The sequence below is a fragment of the Lissotriton vulgaris genome, chromosome 1_1 (genome assembly GCF_964263255.1).
Source record: "Lissotriton vulgaris chromosome 1_1, aLisVul1.2, whole genome shotgun sequence".
In the NCBI taxonomy this organism is placed as follows: Eukaryota; Metazoa; Chordata; class Amphibia; order Caudata; family Salamandridae; genus Lissotriton; species Lissotriton vulgaris.
This window is the reverse complement of record NC_141685.1, coordinates 610,989,882-611,005,171: the sequence shown is the minus strand read 5'-3', so window position 1 is coordinate 611,005,171 and position 15,290 is coordinate 610,989,882. Positions and strand designations below refer to the sequence as shown.

General features: G+C 42.0%; 1 protein-coding gene across 1 annotated transcript in view; it reads left to right on the top strand.

The window, feature by feature from the left end:
- PIGK (phosphatidylinositol glycan anchor biosynthesis class K) overlaps nt 1-15,290 on the top strand; it is a 477,281-nt gene that overhangs the window by 89,862 nt on the left and 372,129 nt on the right. Inside the window, exon 3 of the mRNA XM_086954133.1 lies at nt 10,795-10,886. Coding sequence (XP_086810259.1) covers nt 10,795-10,886 — 92 coding nt within the window. The remainder of the gene's footprint in view (nt 1-10,794; nt 10,887-15,290) is intronic.

The window sequence follows — 15,290 nt, the reverse complement described above, 5'->3', positions numbered from 1 at the left end:
AAAGAAAGAGAAATAATACAGTAGAATAACAAAAAGAAATTGAGTGATGTCGAAGAGGAAAGAAAAAAGGGGGAGCATATACATGATGTATATGAACTATTGTCTGATTATAAGCATAGGATAAGAAATGAAATATACAGCATGAGGTACATGATCGAAAAATAATGTTGTCAAGAGTATGATGTTAATGAAGTTGGCAAACTTCTTGAGCGCTGAGTGAGGGGGCAAATGGTGAGTTTTCATAGTTATCGAGGAAATGTGTAACTTGTGTCCACAGGTCTTTTAGTTTTAAAACCAGTGATAATAGGTGCATATAAGCAGTATCTAGTTAATGTTTGTGACGGACTGCATACCGCCATGCTTTAGATGATAATTGCATAGAGTCCTTCTAATTTTGAGTTATTTGCTGAAAGGTAACTGTTAATACCAAATCCAATATTTCACATTCAATTAGATTGCATTAGATGTACATTCATAAAAATGCATTTGAAAAAGAGTAGGGTATGTTGGAATGAAATACAGAGTTAGTCTGGTCCTAAACCTGTATCCAAAAAGTAGAAACTGAAGAACATGTGAATAGTAGGTGTTAAAATCAGCTTGTTGTGCTGAACAAGTCCAACAAATATCAGAGATGACCAGGTTAATTTTGTGAAAGATTACCAGGGATAAAAAAAGTCTATTGTATATGAAAAAGAGTGTTTGCTTTGTGTTTGCTGCTCAAGAATATTTTCTAATTTTGATCCAAATCTGTTTCCAAGTTGATGGGAGTAAAGTAATGGAAAGATCTCTTTCCCATACTAATTCAGTATTAGTTTTAGGTCTATCAATAGAAGTGCATTGTAAGTGTGAATAGATAGTGAAAGCCTGTGGGTTTGGTGTAAAAGGTCAGTGAGAACAGTGTGAGGTGTTGGAGTGGGTGAAGAAATGGATTTGAAGTGGGTGTTTGCTTGAAAAATGATGTTTTCTAAAATTATAAATCTGTTTCGGAATGGGGGTTTAAAGTCATATAGTACCTTAGCTTGTGAGAAAGAAATAAAGGGGTCTTGACTAAACAATTGATTAACCCAAATTAGCCTGATGATCTTCCTAGTTTGCAAATAAATTGATCTGTTTTTAAGTTGTATATACTGATTATCTAATTGTGGATCCAAGAAAAGTCTGTTGGGGGTGGGGCTGGGAGTATAACTGACTTACGCTAGTAATTTACAGGTAATCTTGAAGATTGGAGTGGAAAGCATTTAAAGGCTTTGCATGAATGTTAAGTATTCGTGAAATGTAAACACACGATACAGATCTACTCGTAATGGAGTGTATGGTAAAGAAGGCGTGAACCAATGCACAGATTGCCTTCATAAGAATGCTTTATGATATTGTGAGAAATCTGGAAAGTTAACTCCACCTTCAACCTGCAAGGCTGTTTATTATTCCAGAGAAAAGGATAATATTGAGTAAAGGATTGCGTACAACTTAAGAGGAATATTCAATGGAATGCTATGCTTGATTTTAAGATAATTTGCAGAAAGCTTTTGACCCCCATAGTACTTGGCGATAGATTTGAGATGGTAGGACGACGTTTTTTCAGTAGATACATTGTAAAATTGAAGCTTAGCATTAATGAGTTGTTGTAATGAATGCTGTGTGCGTGAGGTGTAATAAGAGTGTTAAAGGTATTTAATTTACTCAAAAATTGTTTAGACTGGATCAGAGAGAGTTTTCAATTCCTAGATATAAAATTAATGATGAAATCTTGGGCAGAGGCCTTGAAAGCATCCCATATGATGTGAAAAGAGGTGTCATCCGTATGATTACGATGGAAATATTCATGCAAGAAAGAAGTGAAAGAGAAGGTAAAAGTGATATCCAACAGCAAAAGTTATTAAACCTCCATCTTTTGGGAGAGATGAACTTAGGTAAAATTTCTAAATAAACAGAAACCGGAGCATGACCAGAGATTAAAATGGAACTGATATTTGCTGAGTGTAAGGATTGAGTGAGAGGATGTGAACTTCAAATATAATGTGTTAGAAATGGGGTTCTCTAGTTGGCAGAGGTAGGTACCTTTGTCACATAGAGACTCATACATCTAGTCAGGGTAAGGGGGAATACACACTTTACATAACCGCTGCACACCCCGTGGCTAGTTTGGCACAAGCAGACAGACTTATCCCAAAGGCAATGTGTAAAGTATTTGTACTTAAAACACACAGTAATACAGTGATAACACCACAAATGGGCACCACACCAATGTAGAAATAGAAAGTATCTTTATCTAAACTCAACAAGACCAAAACAACAAAAATCCAACATAAGAAAATGACTTGGTTTCAAAAGACTTGGCCCCTAGAAAACTATGGTTGCTTAATTTCTCTCAAAGTACCTGTAGTTCCGACAAAATTCACACGGCCAAACAGCAGCAGAGATGGTAAGTGTTCGAACACAAAGATGAGTCTATCTCTGATACCCTGGAGAGGCGATGTCACAGTTCTGCTGCATGCAGGAGAAGTGATCGTCAAATTTGGATTGTAGGGGTAAGTTTTGGTCCACGGGTGATGGCGTCAGTAAAACTTTTCACACAGGTACGATGCTTTGAAATCCAGGATGCGTCGGCGATCGATGCGTCGGCGTCTAGCGGCGTTGCGTTGGTTTCTTTAGCCGCGATCACTCAATCCATCTGCTCTTGGGGCGGCGACAGGTGATGCGTCGGTTTCGGCAGCAGCGTGGCAGTGCCACGTCGGAAAAACAGCCACATGAAGAGAGATGCATCGATTTTCTTGTTTCATTGCTTTTCCAGCTTTCAGCAGCAGGAACAACCTCCAGAGGCCCAACACAATCACAGGCCCCTCTTGGCAGGTCAGAATTACAAGCAAGGGGGACCAGTTGAATATGCTCACTTTGCCACTGGATTCAGGCAAGCCCGGCTGAAGACGGCTGGAATGCCAGAAACCGGTCCTGGGAAGCTTGATTCCGGTCCAGGGAAGACATGGCTTGGCAGTTCGGGCTGGACTGTTCCCATGAGGCACAGGGTCAGACTGATTTGCATATGGCCATGTCTGAACTGGGGTGGCGGAGTGAGCTAAAGAACGGTGATGGATTAAACCCAGATCAGTTGACTGGGGGTGAGTGTTTGTATTGTCAACGCTCCGTCCAGCACCCTCTTTGGTTTTTCTTTGTTCGCCCGAAGTTGGCAGGGTATGCTCAGACGTGAGTCCCTTGCTCACTTTGCAACTGGATTCAAGCAAGCCCAGCTGAAGACAGCTGGAATGCCAGAAACCGTTCATGGGAAGCTTGATTGCGGTCCAGGAAAGACATGGCTTGGCAGTTCGGGCTGGGCTGTTCCCATGAGGCACAGGGTCAGACTGATTTGCATATGGCCATGTCTGAACTGGGGAGTGAGCTAAAGAACGGTGATGGATTAAACCCAGATTAGTTGACTGGGGGTGAGTGTTTGTTTTGTCAATGCTCCGTCCCTTTAGTTTTTCTATGTAGGGATTTGTGACATAATATCATAACTCCAGATTTTTTTTTTTTTTACATTACCCGGCAAGAAGAATAATTTGCCTACCCACCCTTTATGTAATTTCGCAGATTCGCTCTCTGAAAGATGGGATTCTTGCAAGAAAGCAATATGAACATTGAGCTTTGACAGATGCTTCAAGACTTTTTGCCTTTTGATTGGGAGAGTATATACCGCTAGCATTTCAAAACACCAATGTCAAAACCATATCATCAGACATAATTTTTTAACATGATAAAAAAATGGCCGAACCAGTAATAAGAAAAATAACATAATAAAAAGGGAGTAATACAGTAAAAAGTCTGTTAGATCTGGGGGTCTCTAGTTGGCAATGGTGTTCACGTTTGTCCAAATAGGGGCCCTTACTTCTAAGTCAGGGTAAGGGGATTACACTCCTACATAACCCCTGCTCACCCCCTTGGTAGCTTGGCACGAGCAGACAGGCTTATCTCAGAGGCAGTGTTTTAGATATTTGTGAATATACACAGTAATAGAGTGAAAACACTACAGATGGACACATCACAGGTTTTATAAAAATAAGTATTCTTTATATAGACTTAACACAAGACCACAAACGACAAAATCCACAATACTATACTTAAAGTTTACTTAAAGATGGTAAACGTTACTTGGTTCAAGTTAATGAAAAATGCGACAAAGTTCTCAACGAAGTACCTGGATGTGTAACGCAAAGCGAACAAAAGGGGAGATGTGTAGGTTCCGTGATCCAGAGGAAATGATGCGTCGTGCCTCAATGCTTGCTCAGAGTAGGGGATGCTTCGTGATCCTTACCGGTGCGGGGTTGATTCGTAGATTCTCGGCCTGCGGGCCTTTTGCGCTGCGCAAGATAGCTCCTTGATGCGTTGTGATGAACCGGTTGCGATGCTAGAAGATGGCGCCCTTGATGTGACGATGCAATGACACTGCGTAGGCACCCTGGTAGCCTTGTGACGACTCTACTTTGGAGCTGCGACAGGCCCTATGACACGCTTCTCCAGTGATGCGATGGCGGCTCTCTCGATGGCGTCACGCTTCTCCGGTGATGCGACAGCAGGCAGCTTTGACGAAGACACTCTTCCAGGGAGATGCGGCAAAGGCTCGTTTCTCCGGCGATGCGACGATTTCAGCTGGGCAGCGACACGCTTCCTATCGATGCGTCACGCTTCCAGCTCCCAGCGACACGCAAATGTCTGGAGTTAGAATTCCCAGCAAGGAAATTCAGAGGGGAGCTGGAGATGAAGTCTTTTGTCCCTGAGACTTCAGCAGGAGGCAAGCACAGTTAAAGTCCTTGGAGAATATTCTGTAGATAATGAAAGTCCTTAAAAAGTTCCTTCTCCTTTCCTTTGCAATGAAACAACCACTGCAGGCCAACCCAGCAAACAGCACACTGGCAGAGGGGCAGTCAAACTCCTACAGCTACCTTGGTTCTTCTCCTTGGCAAAAGGTTTCTTGTTCCAGAAGTGATCTCAAGTTCCCAATATTTATACCCCAAAATCCTTTGTTCTCTGAAGGCAGAGAGGCCTCTGTCTAGTCCAAACCAGTTCCTGAGCACTTTGCTTACATGACTCTTTCCTTCCTTTCACTGTGCAGGGCAGAGACATCAGACGCCCCACAGGAGGTGGAGCCAGCACAGGGGAGGGAAGGTACAGCCCTGGAGCACCTTGTTGACATGATTCCTTCTCTTCTTTCACAGTGCAGGGCAGAGACATCAGACACACCACAGGAGGTGGAGCCAGCATTGTAGAGGGAAGGCCAAGCCCTATGCAGGTCCCAGGTGCAACTCCTCTCTCCCACCTAGATGCAGATCTCTCTATTCACCACTGGACTGCCAAAGCCTGTCTCCTGGAATCCACCAGCCCTTTCACTCACAAACTCAGACAAGGAATACACAACCTAGCAGAGGTAGATCGGGACAGTTAGGCAAGAAAATGCCTACTTTCTAAAAGTGGTATTTTCAAACACAGAATGTTAAAACCAACTTTACTAAAAGATGTATTTTATCATTTTGAGTTCAGGCATACTAAATTTGAACTTCTACCATGTTCCCTGAGTCCGTTAGGATTATAAGAATGCAATAATAGTCACTGGGCCCAGTATGTCTTTCAGTAAGATTTAAGCCTTACACCACAGTAAGAACACTGAGGTCCAGTACTGCAAGCCTGCGCAAGGTCCTGGCATTTAAACTATCTACCAGAGGCGAAAGATCGGCCACTGTTCTGGGAGCAAAGGCCTGGAATACTATGCCTAAGGAACTTAGAGTAATTGAACAAGAGGGGCATTTCAGGAAACTATCAAAGACGTGGATTTTTGGAATATCGGATGCCTGCTGTCTAGACCTCATTTAGGTTTCGCTCTACATAGTTGATTCTCGTCACACACAGCGCCAAGAGACTCTGTTAGGAGTGGCAGTTGCGCTATAAAAAAAGTATTTTTCATTTCATAATCTAACTGCCCATTCTAGCTTAAGGAGAACAAGTAGCCTTGTGATAGTGAAAAACGAAATTGGCTGTAATTCACTTATAGGACAAGCTACACACACCAGTGCATGTCCTACCTTATACCTGCAATGTACCCTGCCCTTAGGCCTACCATAGGGGGGGTCTGATATGAAGCAAAGGGAAGGTTAGGAACTGGCAAGTGGGTGCACTTGGCCAAGGCGACATAGCAGTCACAGACTGCACACAGGCCTTGCAATGGCAGGCCTGAGACACACTTTACAAGCTGCTTCTGTGGGTGGCACAACCAGTGCTGCAAGCCCACCCGCAGCATTAGATTTACAAGCCCTGGGCACACATGGTGCACTGTACTAGGGTATGACAAGTAAATCAAATAACCCAATCATGAAATCACTAATTAGTACATCAATTTAACATAGGTAGCACTTGCACTCTGTCACTGATTAGCAGTGGCACAGTGCCCAAAGCATATAGCCAGCAAAAACATATCAAGACAGAGGAGGCAATCCGACAACATGGAAGGGAGACTCATGTCAATGATGCCAGGTCTAACAGTCCAGAATTATATGGGGAAGAAAAAAGGAAGAACAGGATAGAACAAGAAAAGGAAGCAAAGAGAGAAAAATAAAGTACTTTGAACAAGGAGAAAAAGGAATATGGCCAAAAAAGGAGAACATACCTAAAAATACTTTGATGAGGGTGAGGGGGTGACCACATGGAAAAGACAGTACATGAGATCCTCAAAGGGGAACAAGGCGCAAGGAGTGCGGTAGGATATGTAATGGAATAAGAACACATTTACAACGAGAAAAAACAATGCCTGTAATAAGAAAAACATCAAGGTAAGTTAACCTAAATAACATGTATTAGCTAGCAGCATTACAATATCATAAGGTTACATTTGAGCACAGTAATGAGAACACAACAGTACCATCTTATCTATCAACTTTAGGTATGAAACATGTGGGAATAAAGACAAAGTTATTTTGATGAAGTAGCTGGTATGGCGATGTCCTTAGTCTCCACTTAACAGAGTTATTTTGATGAATTAGCTGGTGTGGCAATGTACATAGTCTCCACTCTACATGTTTCAAGGACAGCCTGTAGATGAAATGTGTCATGGATGAAAGAGCCCAAAATGAGCTATAAGAGAGCGGGGTGTTGGTTGCATACTTAAAAAGTCTCTTCGCTGGTCTGCCGTACTCTTAGTGTAGTCCTGGGAAAAGTAAATATTGTGCCCTGACAATGAGATACCTTTTAGTTGCTTGGCAGCGGAAATGACCTGAATTAATTCAGTGTACTCTAAAAAATATAGAATAACTCCTCAAGGTTGTTTAGAAGTAGCAGGAACCATAGAGGGATGGCCTAACCTATGTGCTCACTAGATATTAAGTGGTGGTCCTGCTGGTAAATTCAATAGCTGACGTAAAAAGGATTTCAAGAAAGAGAGAGAATTTGGCCCTTCTGATCCTCTCAGGGAGATAATATATATGACATTGTTCCTTCTATTGCAATTTTCAAGTTCTTTGACCTGTTTCTGTAAGGTAGCTTCCTGTGTTTGGCGAGAAATCATTGTGATAGAGGTTGGTTGAAGTTGGTGATTTGCTGTCCTGCAGTAGACTATCTCTGTTCTGTATGCCACCATTTGTATAGGGTAGTAGTGCCCTGATCTCTCCTAGCTGAAGATCCAGTGAGACACTGGGAAGAGACTTGGTAGTAGATGGTGGTTATTTTTTAAGTCTTTTGATTGATGCCTTGCCTGGATTAGGCTGTGAAGAAATGGAGACTGCGGCAGAGGAAGAAGCTGAGGTAGGGCCTTTATGTGATTGAGTCTTCCATTACGATATGTGATGAAAACGCTGTAAAGTATTTGATGAATCTGCTTGGAGAGAGCTTGTTTTAGATTTTTCAATCTGCCCATAAACGGGAGTCCATGGCAGAATATGTGAAATGTAGCATAAACACTGAAGGGCACCACTAAACAGGAGCACAGGGCCATCAGATTAAGACCAGTCAGCTGAGGAAAAAAAGTGATGCAGCTGGGTGGGATATTATTAGATTCTCACTGTTTGGCAAAATAATGGCACATATTTCATAGTGTGCATTGAAATGACCCCTGTCTGCCAACCGCTAGGGTTATTTCCTGGTAAAAGAAGTTGAAGAGCAGTTCAGTTGAGGTGTACCCATGTATACCAAATGTGCGCCATTTCGTACTCAAAATGGCAGAATGTTAGGTGTTGGAGAGCTCCACTGTGTGGTGCATCTACAGCACACAACAGGCACTTATGCTGCTGCAACTGGTATTTCTGATAAGGTGGATCACTGATGCATCACTGCTCACTGTGCCACCTGCCGGAGCCTCACAGGAACACCACCATCTTGCCATAGCGTCAAGCCCTGACCCTGTAGTGGCCCATTGTTGATGGACCCTTTCTGTATACATTTTCAATTTTTGAAATGCATGGATTTTAATATCATCAAAGCTTTTACAAGCCCAAGTTTTGCACATCGATTTAATGCTGGAGATGTTTTGTATATATTAAGATTACTTCCACTAACAGCATTAATGCATAGCCATGCTAATGCTTTGTGAAGAAAGAAATTATTTATAGCTAATGTGGGGCTAAATTGCAAAATGTCTAGTGGTGTTTGCCATCTTGTTTGATGACGTGAGTATTTTATTTCAAAGCAAGCTGAATTCAAATTGTCGAATGTGATCTTTTTCTTTCTTTCCCATGTGAAGAAAAGTTCTCTTTGTTTATTATTGAAAAATATCTTATTGACAAGCACAATCAATAGACACCTGCAGTGTGCTAAGGAATTTGTGTATTTTATCTAATTACAGATACTGTATGTTTAAGGGATGCAGAGACCATGAGGACCTATTGACTATATAAATGTATCATCTTGCTTTAACTTGATTGAACAGTCTTCTTGAGAACTGCTTGTTGGTTTGTAAATTATTAGAATTTGGGTGTTTTAGTTCAGAACTGAACTGAGCAGAGTTCAGAATTGGAATAGAGTGGAGCAGGAGATTTTAGCGTACTCCATCAGTGAGAGGACTGACTTTCCAATTTCCTAGTCTGCGAGGTAACCCCATGCTGGATTGTTCCCTAACTTCTATGACTTTGATAATTTGGTTTTCATATTTTTTAAAGCATACACATTCTGATTGAAATTTGCTACTTACTTGATTTTGCTTTTTGTAAGCCATTAACTTTGTATAAAGTTTCAAGGTTTACAACTGAATATGCGTGGTTCTTCTTGTGGAGCCTAATGTGTTTCACATACTAATGAAAATATTTGATTTGTTGACCAAGCTCAGGGAGGAGAGAAGTAAAAATTCTTTAGGGTATTCACACCGCTCCCGGACCATCCAAAGTAGCTCTTTATACCCTGCACATTTTTCACTAAGAAAGGCGCTAAAAATGCTTTTTGCAGACAATAAATCATTGAACAAGATCATGAGAGGAGAGCTGACAATATCTTTTCTTAACACGAATCAACAGCAAGGAAAAATATCATTCCATCCCTGCTGTGCAATAGGACAATCAATCAACATATGAAACCGTTGCATTTTCGGAATTATATCTCTCATCATTTCTAATGTAGTAATTAGTTCATATTAATACTTTTTATCATAGTTTAGTAAAATTTGAAGACTATCCGTTGTTGATTGTAACTTGTTCTAGAGAGGGGCTGATATTTGAACTTTTCGTCATATGATACACCCACACTTTGTCAGTAATTACTAAATCTAATTTGTTGTTTTATTTTATTAATGCACAATATAACATTGATGCATTTGGAGATGTTAGAAGTAGAGAACATCTCCTGTGTAGGAGGAGATATCCGTCAGAAAGGTTGTTGTTCATGGGTATTACCAGACGAGGCCGTATTATAAAGCAAAGCTTAGGATAATTTAATATGTCTTCTTTAGTTGGATGATAATTAAAAATAATGTATTTGAATAACATGACATGATGATCTTTATGCGACTGGCAAACCATAAAAATCCTATGTTTATTCCAAATTGGCCAGAAAAGATATTTTTCTTGGCTCGTGAAGTTTGAGTTGTTATGTAAAGTAGAGATGTCTGTCTTTTTTAACTTATACACCACTTTAGACCGGTTTAATTCAGTATAGTAAATGATATTTTACTGCTCGCAGTAACTAAATTAGGAGGTCAATTTGCCTGCAGTAAAAACAATTTTCAAAAGCAAATTACCAGAATAATTTAAATGTATGTATATCCATTTGAGGGTGTATGATCTGTGGGAATTCAACCATTGTCTTATATGAATAGGTATTAATGATATATGGTATTACTTGTTGTCTAGAAATCCAAAGTCCAATATTTATTCTGGTTTCAGATGGGCCACATTTATTCATTTGCTAGCACCTTGTGTTTGTGATTCTCCTGTTTCAATACAATTGTTCTCTATTAAAGCGCTTCACTCTTCCTAAATTTAAATCCATGCTGTATACGATAATTAAAAATAAATCATCATTGTGCATCCCACTGTGCTAAGAGTGTTTTTTTACTTGCGAATTTGTGTGCGACGGCTTGATTTCTGTTGTTCTCATGACGAGACCGATTGACAGCGTGTTGTAAAAGCTTAAAGCAGTACAAAACTCCCTACCTATCTTTATCGGAAATTGATTCACTTGACAACATGCTATGAAGGTGCAACAGTATATGTTGTATTTCACAAATCAGACCACTCTTATTTAAAAAAAATGTCATTGTGTGCCTCCCTGTTTGCAGTTCACACTGTTGTGAAATAGTATTTTACTTATATGTAGATATATTTGTTCTTGTAGGTTTGCACTTCTCGTTTCTGGTTCAATTATCGTCATGTGGCTAATACACTGTCGGTCTACAGAAGTGTCAAGAGGCTGGGCATTCCTGATAGGTGAGAAATCAATAAAAAAAATGCATGCAAATGATATGCTTGAAAAAAGTAAATCTACTTTGAATGCTACTGCAACAATGTGTTATTTGCATGTATAAAAAGAATATGTGGATGCTTATCACTGTTGATTGTATGGACTGCTGTACTTGACCTGCTGGCAAAGGGTAAAATTCTCGCCCCAGGTTTATTTTTCTCCAATGTAAGTGCCACTGGGGCAATCACAACATGGGCGACCCAATCATAAAAGCGCAGTCAGGAGGATAAGCGTGATACCTTATTTTCAAAGTTGTAGTACAAATTGCACTAGATGGAACAAGTTTTTATTTGTTTCGAAAATCTTTTAATTTAACAGTTGCTCAATGCATGGAAGTGGATATAATCGTGTGTGAATAATTTGACACATCGTGAAGAAAAAGCACAACATCTTTGCGATCACAATTAATAGCAAACTACAGTATAGATTACTTAAGTGCAGTTCAGATTTAGTGAAAGTACTATCTTCATCGGTCACTCACCTTGTCCCCAAAAGCCCTCCAACCTCCCTACGGTAACCATTCATGTTTCACTGTAAGCGCACCATTGGTTCCAAACTTTTTCATATTTTCTCGGACATGAAGGACTGGGCTTTTCTAAGACCCAGCGGTGCCAGGGGACAACACCTGAAACCTTCGTGGGTTACCTGTTCCGGCGTACAAATGACAGAGACACGGGACACTTCCTTCGGCGTCAAAGATCGAGGTTTATTTACTGCAGGGAACACAGAAGTCACAAGAAGTACATCATGTGTAGGTTCTAGGAGACTGCTTCAAATTGCAACTGTGGATCGCTCCTTTTATACAGATTTCAGTCATAGAACAAACAACATGGCGAACAAAAGGTTACAACCCAGTTCCCACAGTAAAGTTCAAAAGGGTTGCTTTCATGTATTCAGGGTCCCGGAACATAATTACAGTAGCATCGCCGGTTCCCAACTGTAAAAGTACGTTTCTCATCATTAGGTACATTCCATTCCGGCTGTAAACGAATTAAGGAAGAAGACAGAAACAGGTGCAAGGGAAGACGAAGGTAGTCAACAGATTGAAAAGAGTGTAAGGAGGGTAATATCGGAAACACGATTGCAGGATCAAAGGAGACATGCCTAATGAATGCACGGCTGAAACAATAGACCGGCACGGCAAGATGAGCCTCGAGCGGGGCCATCTGCCTTTGCAATGTCATCTCCCTCGTCATAAAGACACCCTCAAAGGAACACGTGTCTTCCGAAAGAGTTTGGGAATCCCAGGGTCATGAAGCGGACAGTGTCCGTTCGCTGGCTACTTGAGGGCAAGAGACAAAATGGCTGCTGTATCTAAAATGGAACCCGTGGGTTCAGATGAAGAAACCCACGAACAAGGTGAAGGGTTCAGGTTAGCGTAGTGAAAACGCGTACACCCACTAAACTCGTCATTTGCGGTTCACTGATACCAAACTCGTCCATATTCGAGCGAGTCGAAAACACCACTTTAATTGTCACGGAACCTCAGATGCTCCTTTTGCCCTCATGTAGGCAAGCACTAGTCGATATCAGAATTGATCTCGATATTCATCAGACCATCCAGATGTTGCTGCAACATCATTCTATCCATCAGTGCTTCCTTGGTAACAGGTGGCCGTCTTATACACGTCGTAGCACAGAGGCCACATAAGGCAGGACCACACTGTATACAAAGACAACACGTGAACAGAAATGCTACGACAACCCCAATGATCATCAGAATTTTCCAACCCCACGTCGACATCAGGCCCCAAAACCATCCTAGTAGCGTCCAATCACCTACGTCCACGTGTATGGACTCGGAGATCTTATGCAACTTCGAGATGGCTTGATAGATAGTTGGAGCGTTGTCAGGAATGAAAATGCAGCAACTCGAATGGATCACCTTACATACACCACCTCTATCTGCAAGGACAACGTCTAAAACCATACGGTTTTGCAACGTCATAAGCCTGTCCGCCTGAAGCTCTGCTGTAATATTACCAAGGGCACTTGCAGTGATATTAGCAGTCGATTCCACCACTCGAGTCAACTGTCTCAGGTTCCTACTATTGATCATAGGTCCCCAAAACGGCAAGAAACCCTTAAAGAAATCTCCTGCTTCTTGACCGGCAGTGTCTTCTTCGCTAATGACACCTCTCACAACTCTGGTCTTGTGATAGTCTGATCCGACGGTGAAAGTCGGTGGCAACAGATTCGCAATATAACAGGTGCCTGAGAAGTCACGAGGCAGCCATGTATATGCGCAGTCATAACATACAAAGTATGTACCCTTGGCAGTCAAAAGAACAGGGGATGAGGCCGTTGGTAAAACATACGTTTCAGTACAGGCACTCCTCCCAAGCTGAGCTCGCGGGCTTCGGCCAAGACCTTTCAAACAGAAGTTACCGAGATGGGGTACGATCCAGATCGGAGACGAGCTTTTAAGCTGCCGATCACCCACTGACATGCTATACTCAGCCTCACTCTGATCTCTGTATGCTCGCACCTCTTCCTCTGGGATAAGCGATGCGTCAAAAATATCTCTATCTAAATCGGCAATCGCTCTTGCCAAAGGCTTGTGGTACGGGCCAGGACCATGATCTGCAGTGCGTGGCTCTCGATGGGGGTAGGAATCTAGTGCGCTACGAAACATAGTTTGGAATGCTCGAGCTGACCCCTGGGAACTGTTAGGAAGGACCAAGTACGGAATTCCCCTATCCATGGTATGTGGCATTAAACCACACACCCAACAGTTAGTAGTATTCATCACCAACTGATGTTGATGAAGAAGTTGGACAAAGGAGTTGTTCATGAATTCCGCGCGTCTAACCTGTTCGTGTTGAGGTAGAGGGTGAAAGGAATGAGGAGAAACAGTGGGAGTAGGTTTTGCTTCAAAGGAAGAAGTAGGTGAAGCAGAAGGCAATAATGATTGTATTCCATAATATACTCCACCCACCAATAGCATGGAAACAGTTAAGAACAGCAGGAACACCTGAAACAGAAAGCATTTAGTTCGTACAACCCTGTGCAGTACTGATCTTTGCGCTAGAGTCTTCTCCACTTCCGACAACTTTGAGAATTCCATCCTCTAAAAAACCGTCCGCAATGTTCTTGACGCACTTCGTTCTGAGTAGCGATTATCAATTCCCAGGAGTTCCTAGGAATCGACAAAAGTACCGACCTAGTGTCAGGAACCTGCTAAACAGAAGGAAGTACCCGCACGGCCCTACGTTCAACCCAGATGTCAGGTTCTTTAATCAAACATTCAAACGTAATGCAAAATCTCCTAGCTGTGGAAAAAAACACGTGGAAAAGAACTCAAAAATCAATGGAAGATGCAATTGTTCATAATGTTCAAAATGACAATGAGGGGTAACGTGAATTTCAAAAAGGGGAGAAAAAAACAAAAAGGCACTTTATTAGTCTTTGGTATGAGAACGAAGAAAATATCTGCTTCTTCCAGGACGAGTCTGCTCTTCAAATAATTGTTCAGGTTGTGGAACAGAGTCCTGTCGGTCAGATGATAGTTCAAGTCTTGAGTTTTCCAATGATGAAGGATCAACAGAGTTATCTGATTGCACTGAAGTGTCTCCCACAGGCTGAGCGTCACTGAACGGCACAAATTTCACCGGAGTTTCTGTTTCTGTTGCAGCGATACCGGTTCTTACCCACGAATCCGCTGGTAAAGGTATAGGCACCTTCTTTGTGTGGGTGGCATGCACTCAATGTTTGCGGCCTTCCAAACGAACTGCAGTTCTTGTGGCGAGAAGAACCTGGTAAGGGCCCACAAATCTCGGCTCCAACCCTCGCTTCCGGCCAAAATTTCTGGTGACGACCCAGTCACCTGGTTGGAGCCGATGTGCAGGACCCTCTGTCTGTGCCGGCAGTGCTTCAAAGACCTGTTGATGAATTAACCTCAGTTTAGCAGTCAGACCATGAAGATAATCAATTAACATTGGGTACTCAAGACTATCGAAGGACCTAGGCCTAGGTACCCCCCAAATGTTTGCAGGACGGCCGAACACAATCTCATATGGGCTGAGCCCTACTCGAGAGTGTACAGTCGCCCTGGTTGACAAGAGAGCCAGAGGCAAGGCATCAGGCCATGACAGACCAGTCGTAGCCTGAATCTTTGCAAGTTTCAATTTTAGAGTGCCATTGTACCCTTCAACCAAACCTGCTGACTGGGGATGATTGGCGCTATGGAATTTTTGTCTAATTCCAAGGCACTTACACACACTCTTCATCACACTTCCCACAAACTCACTTCCGTTATCAGACCAGACAATCTGTGGCATTCCATACAGAGGAAAGTATTCCTTCAGTAGGACTTTCGCTGTGGACAGGGCAGTATTATCTTTGAGAGGATAGGCTTCAATCCATCTGGA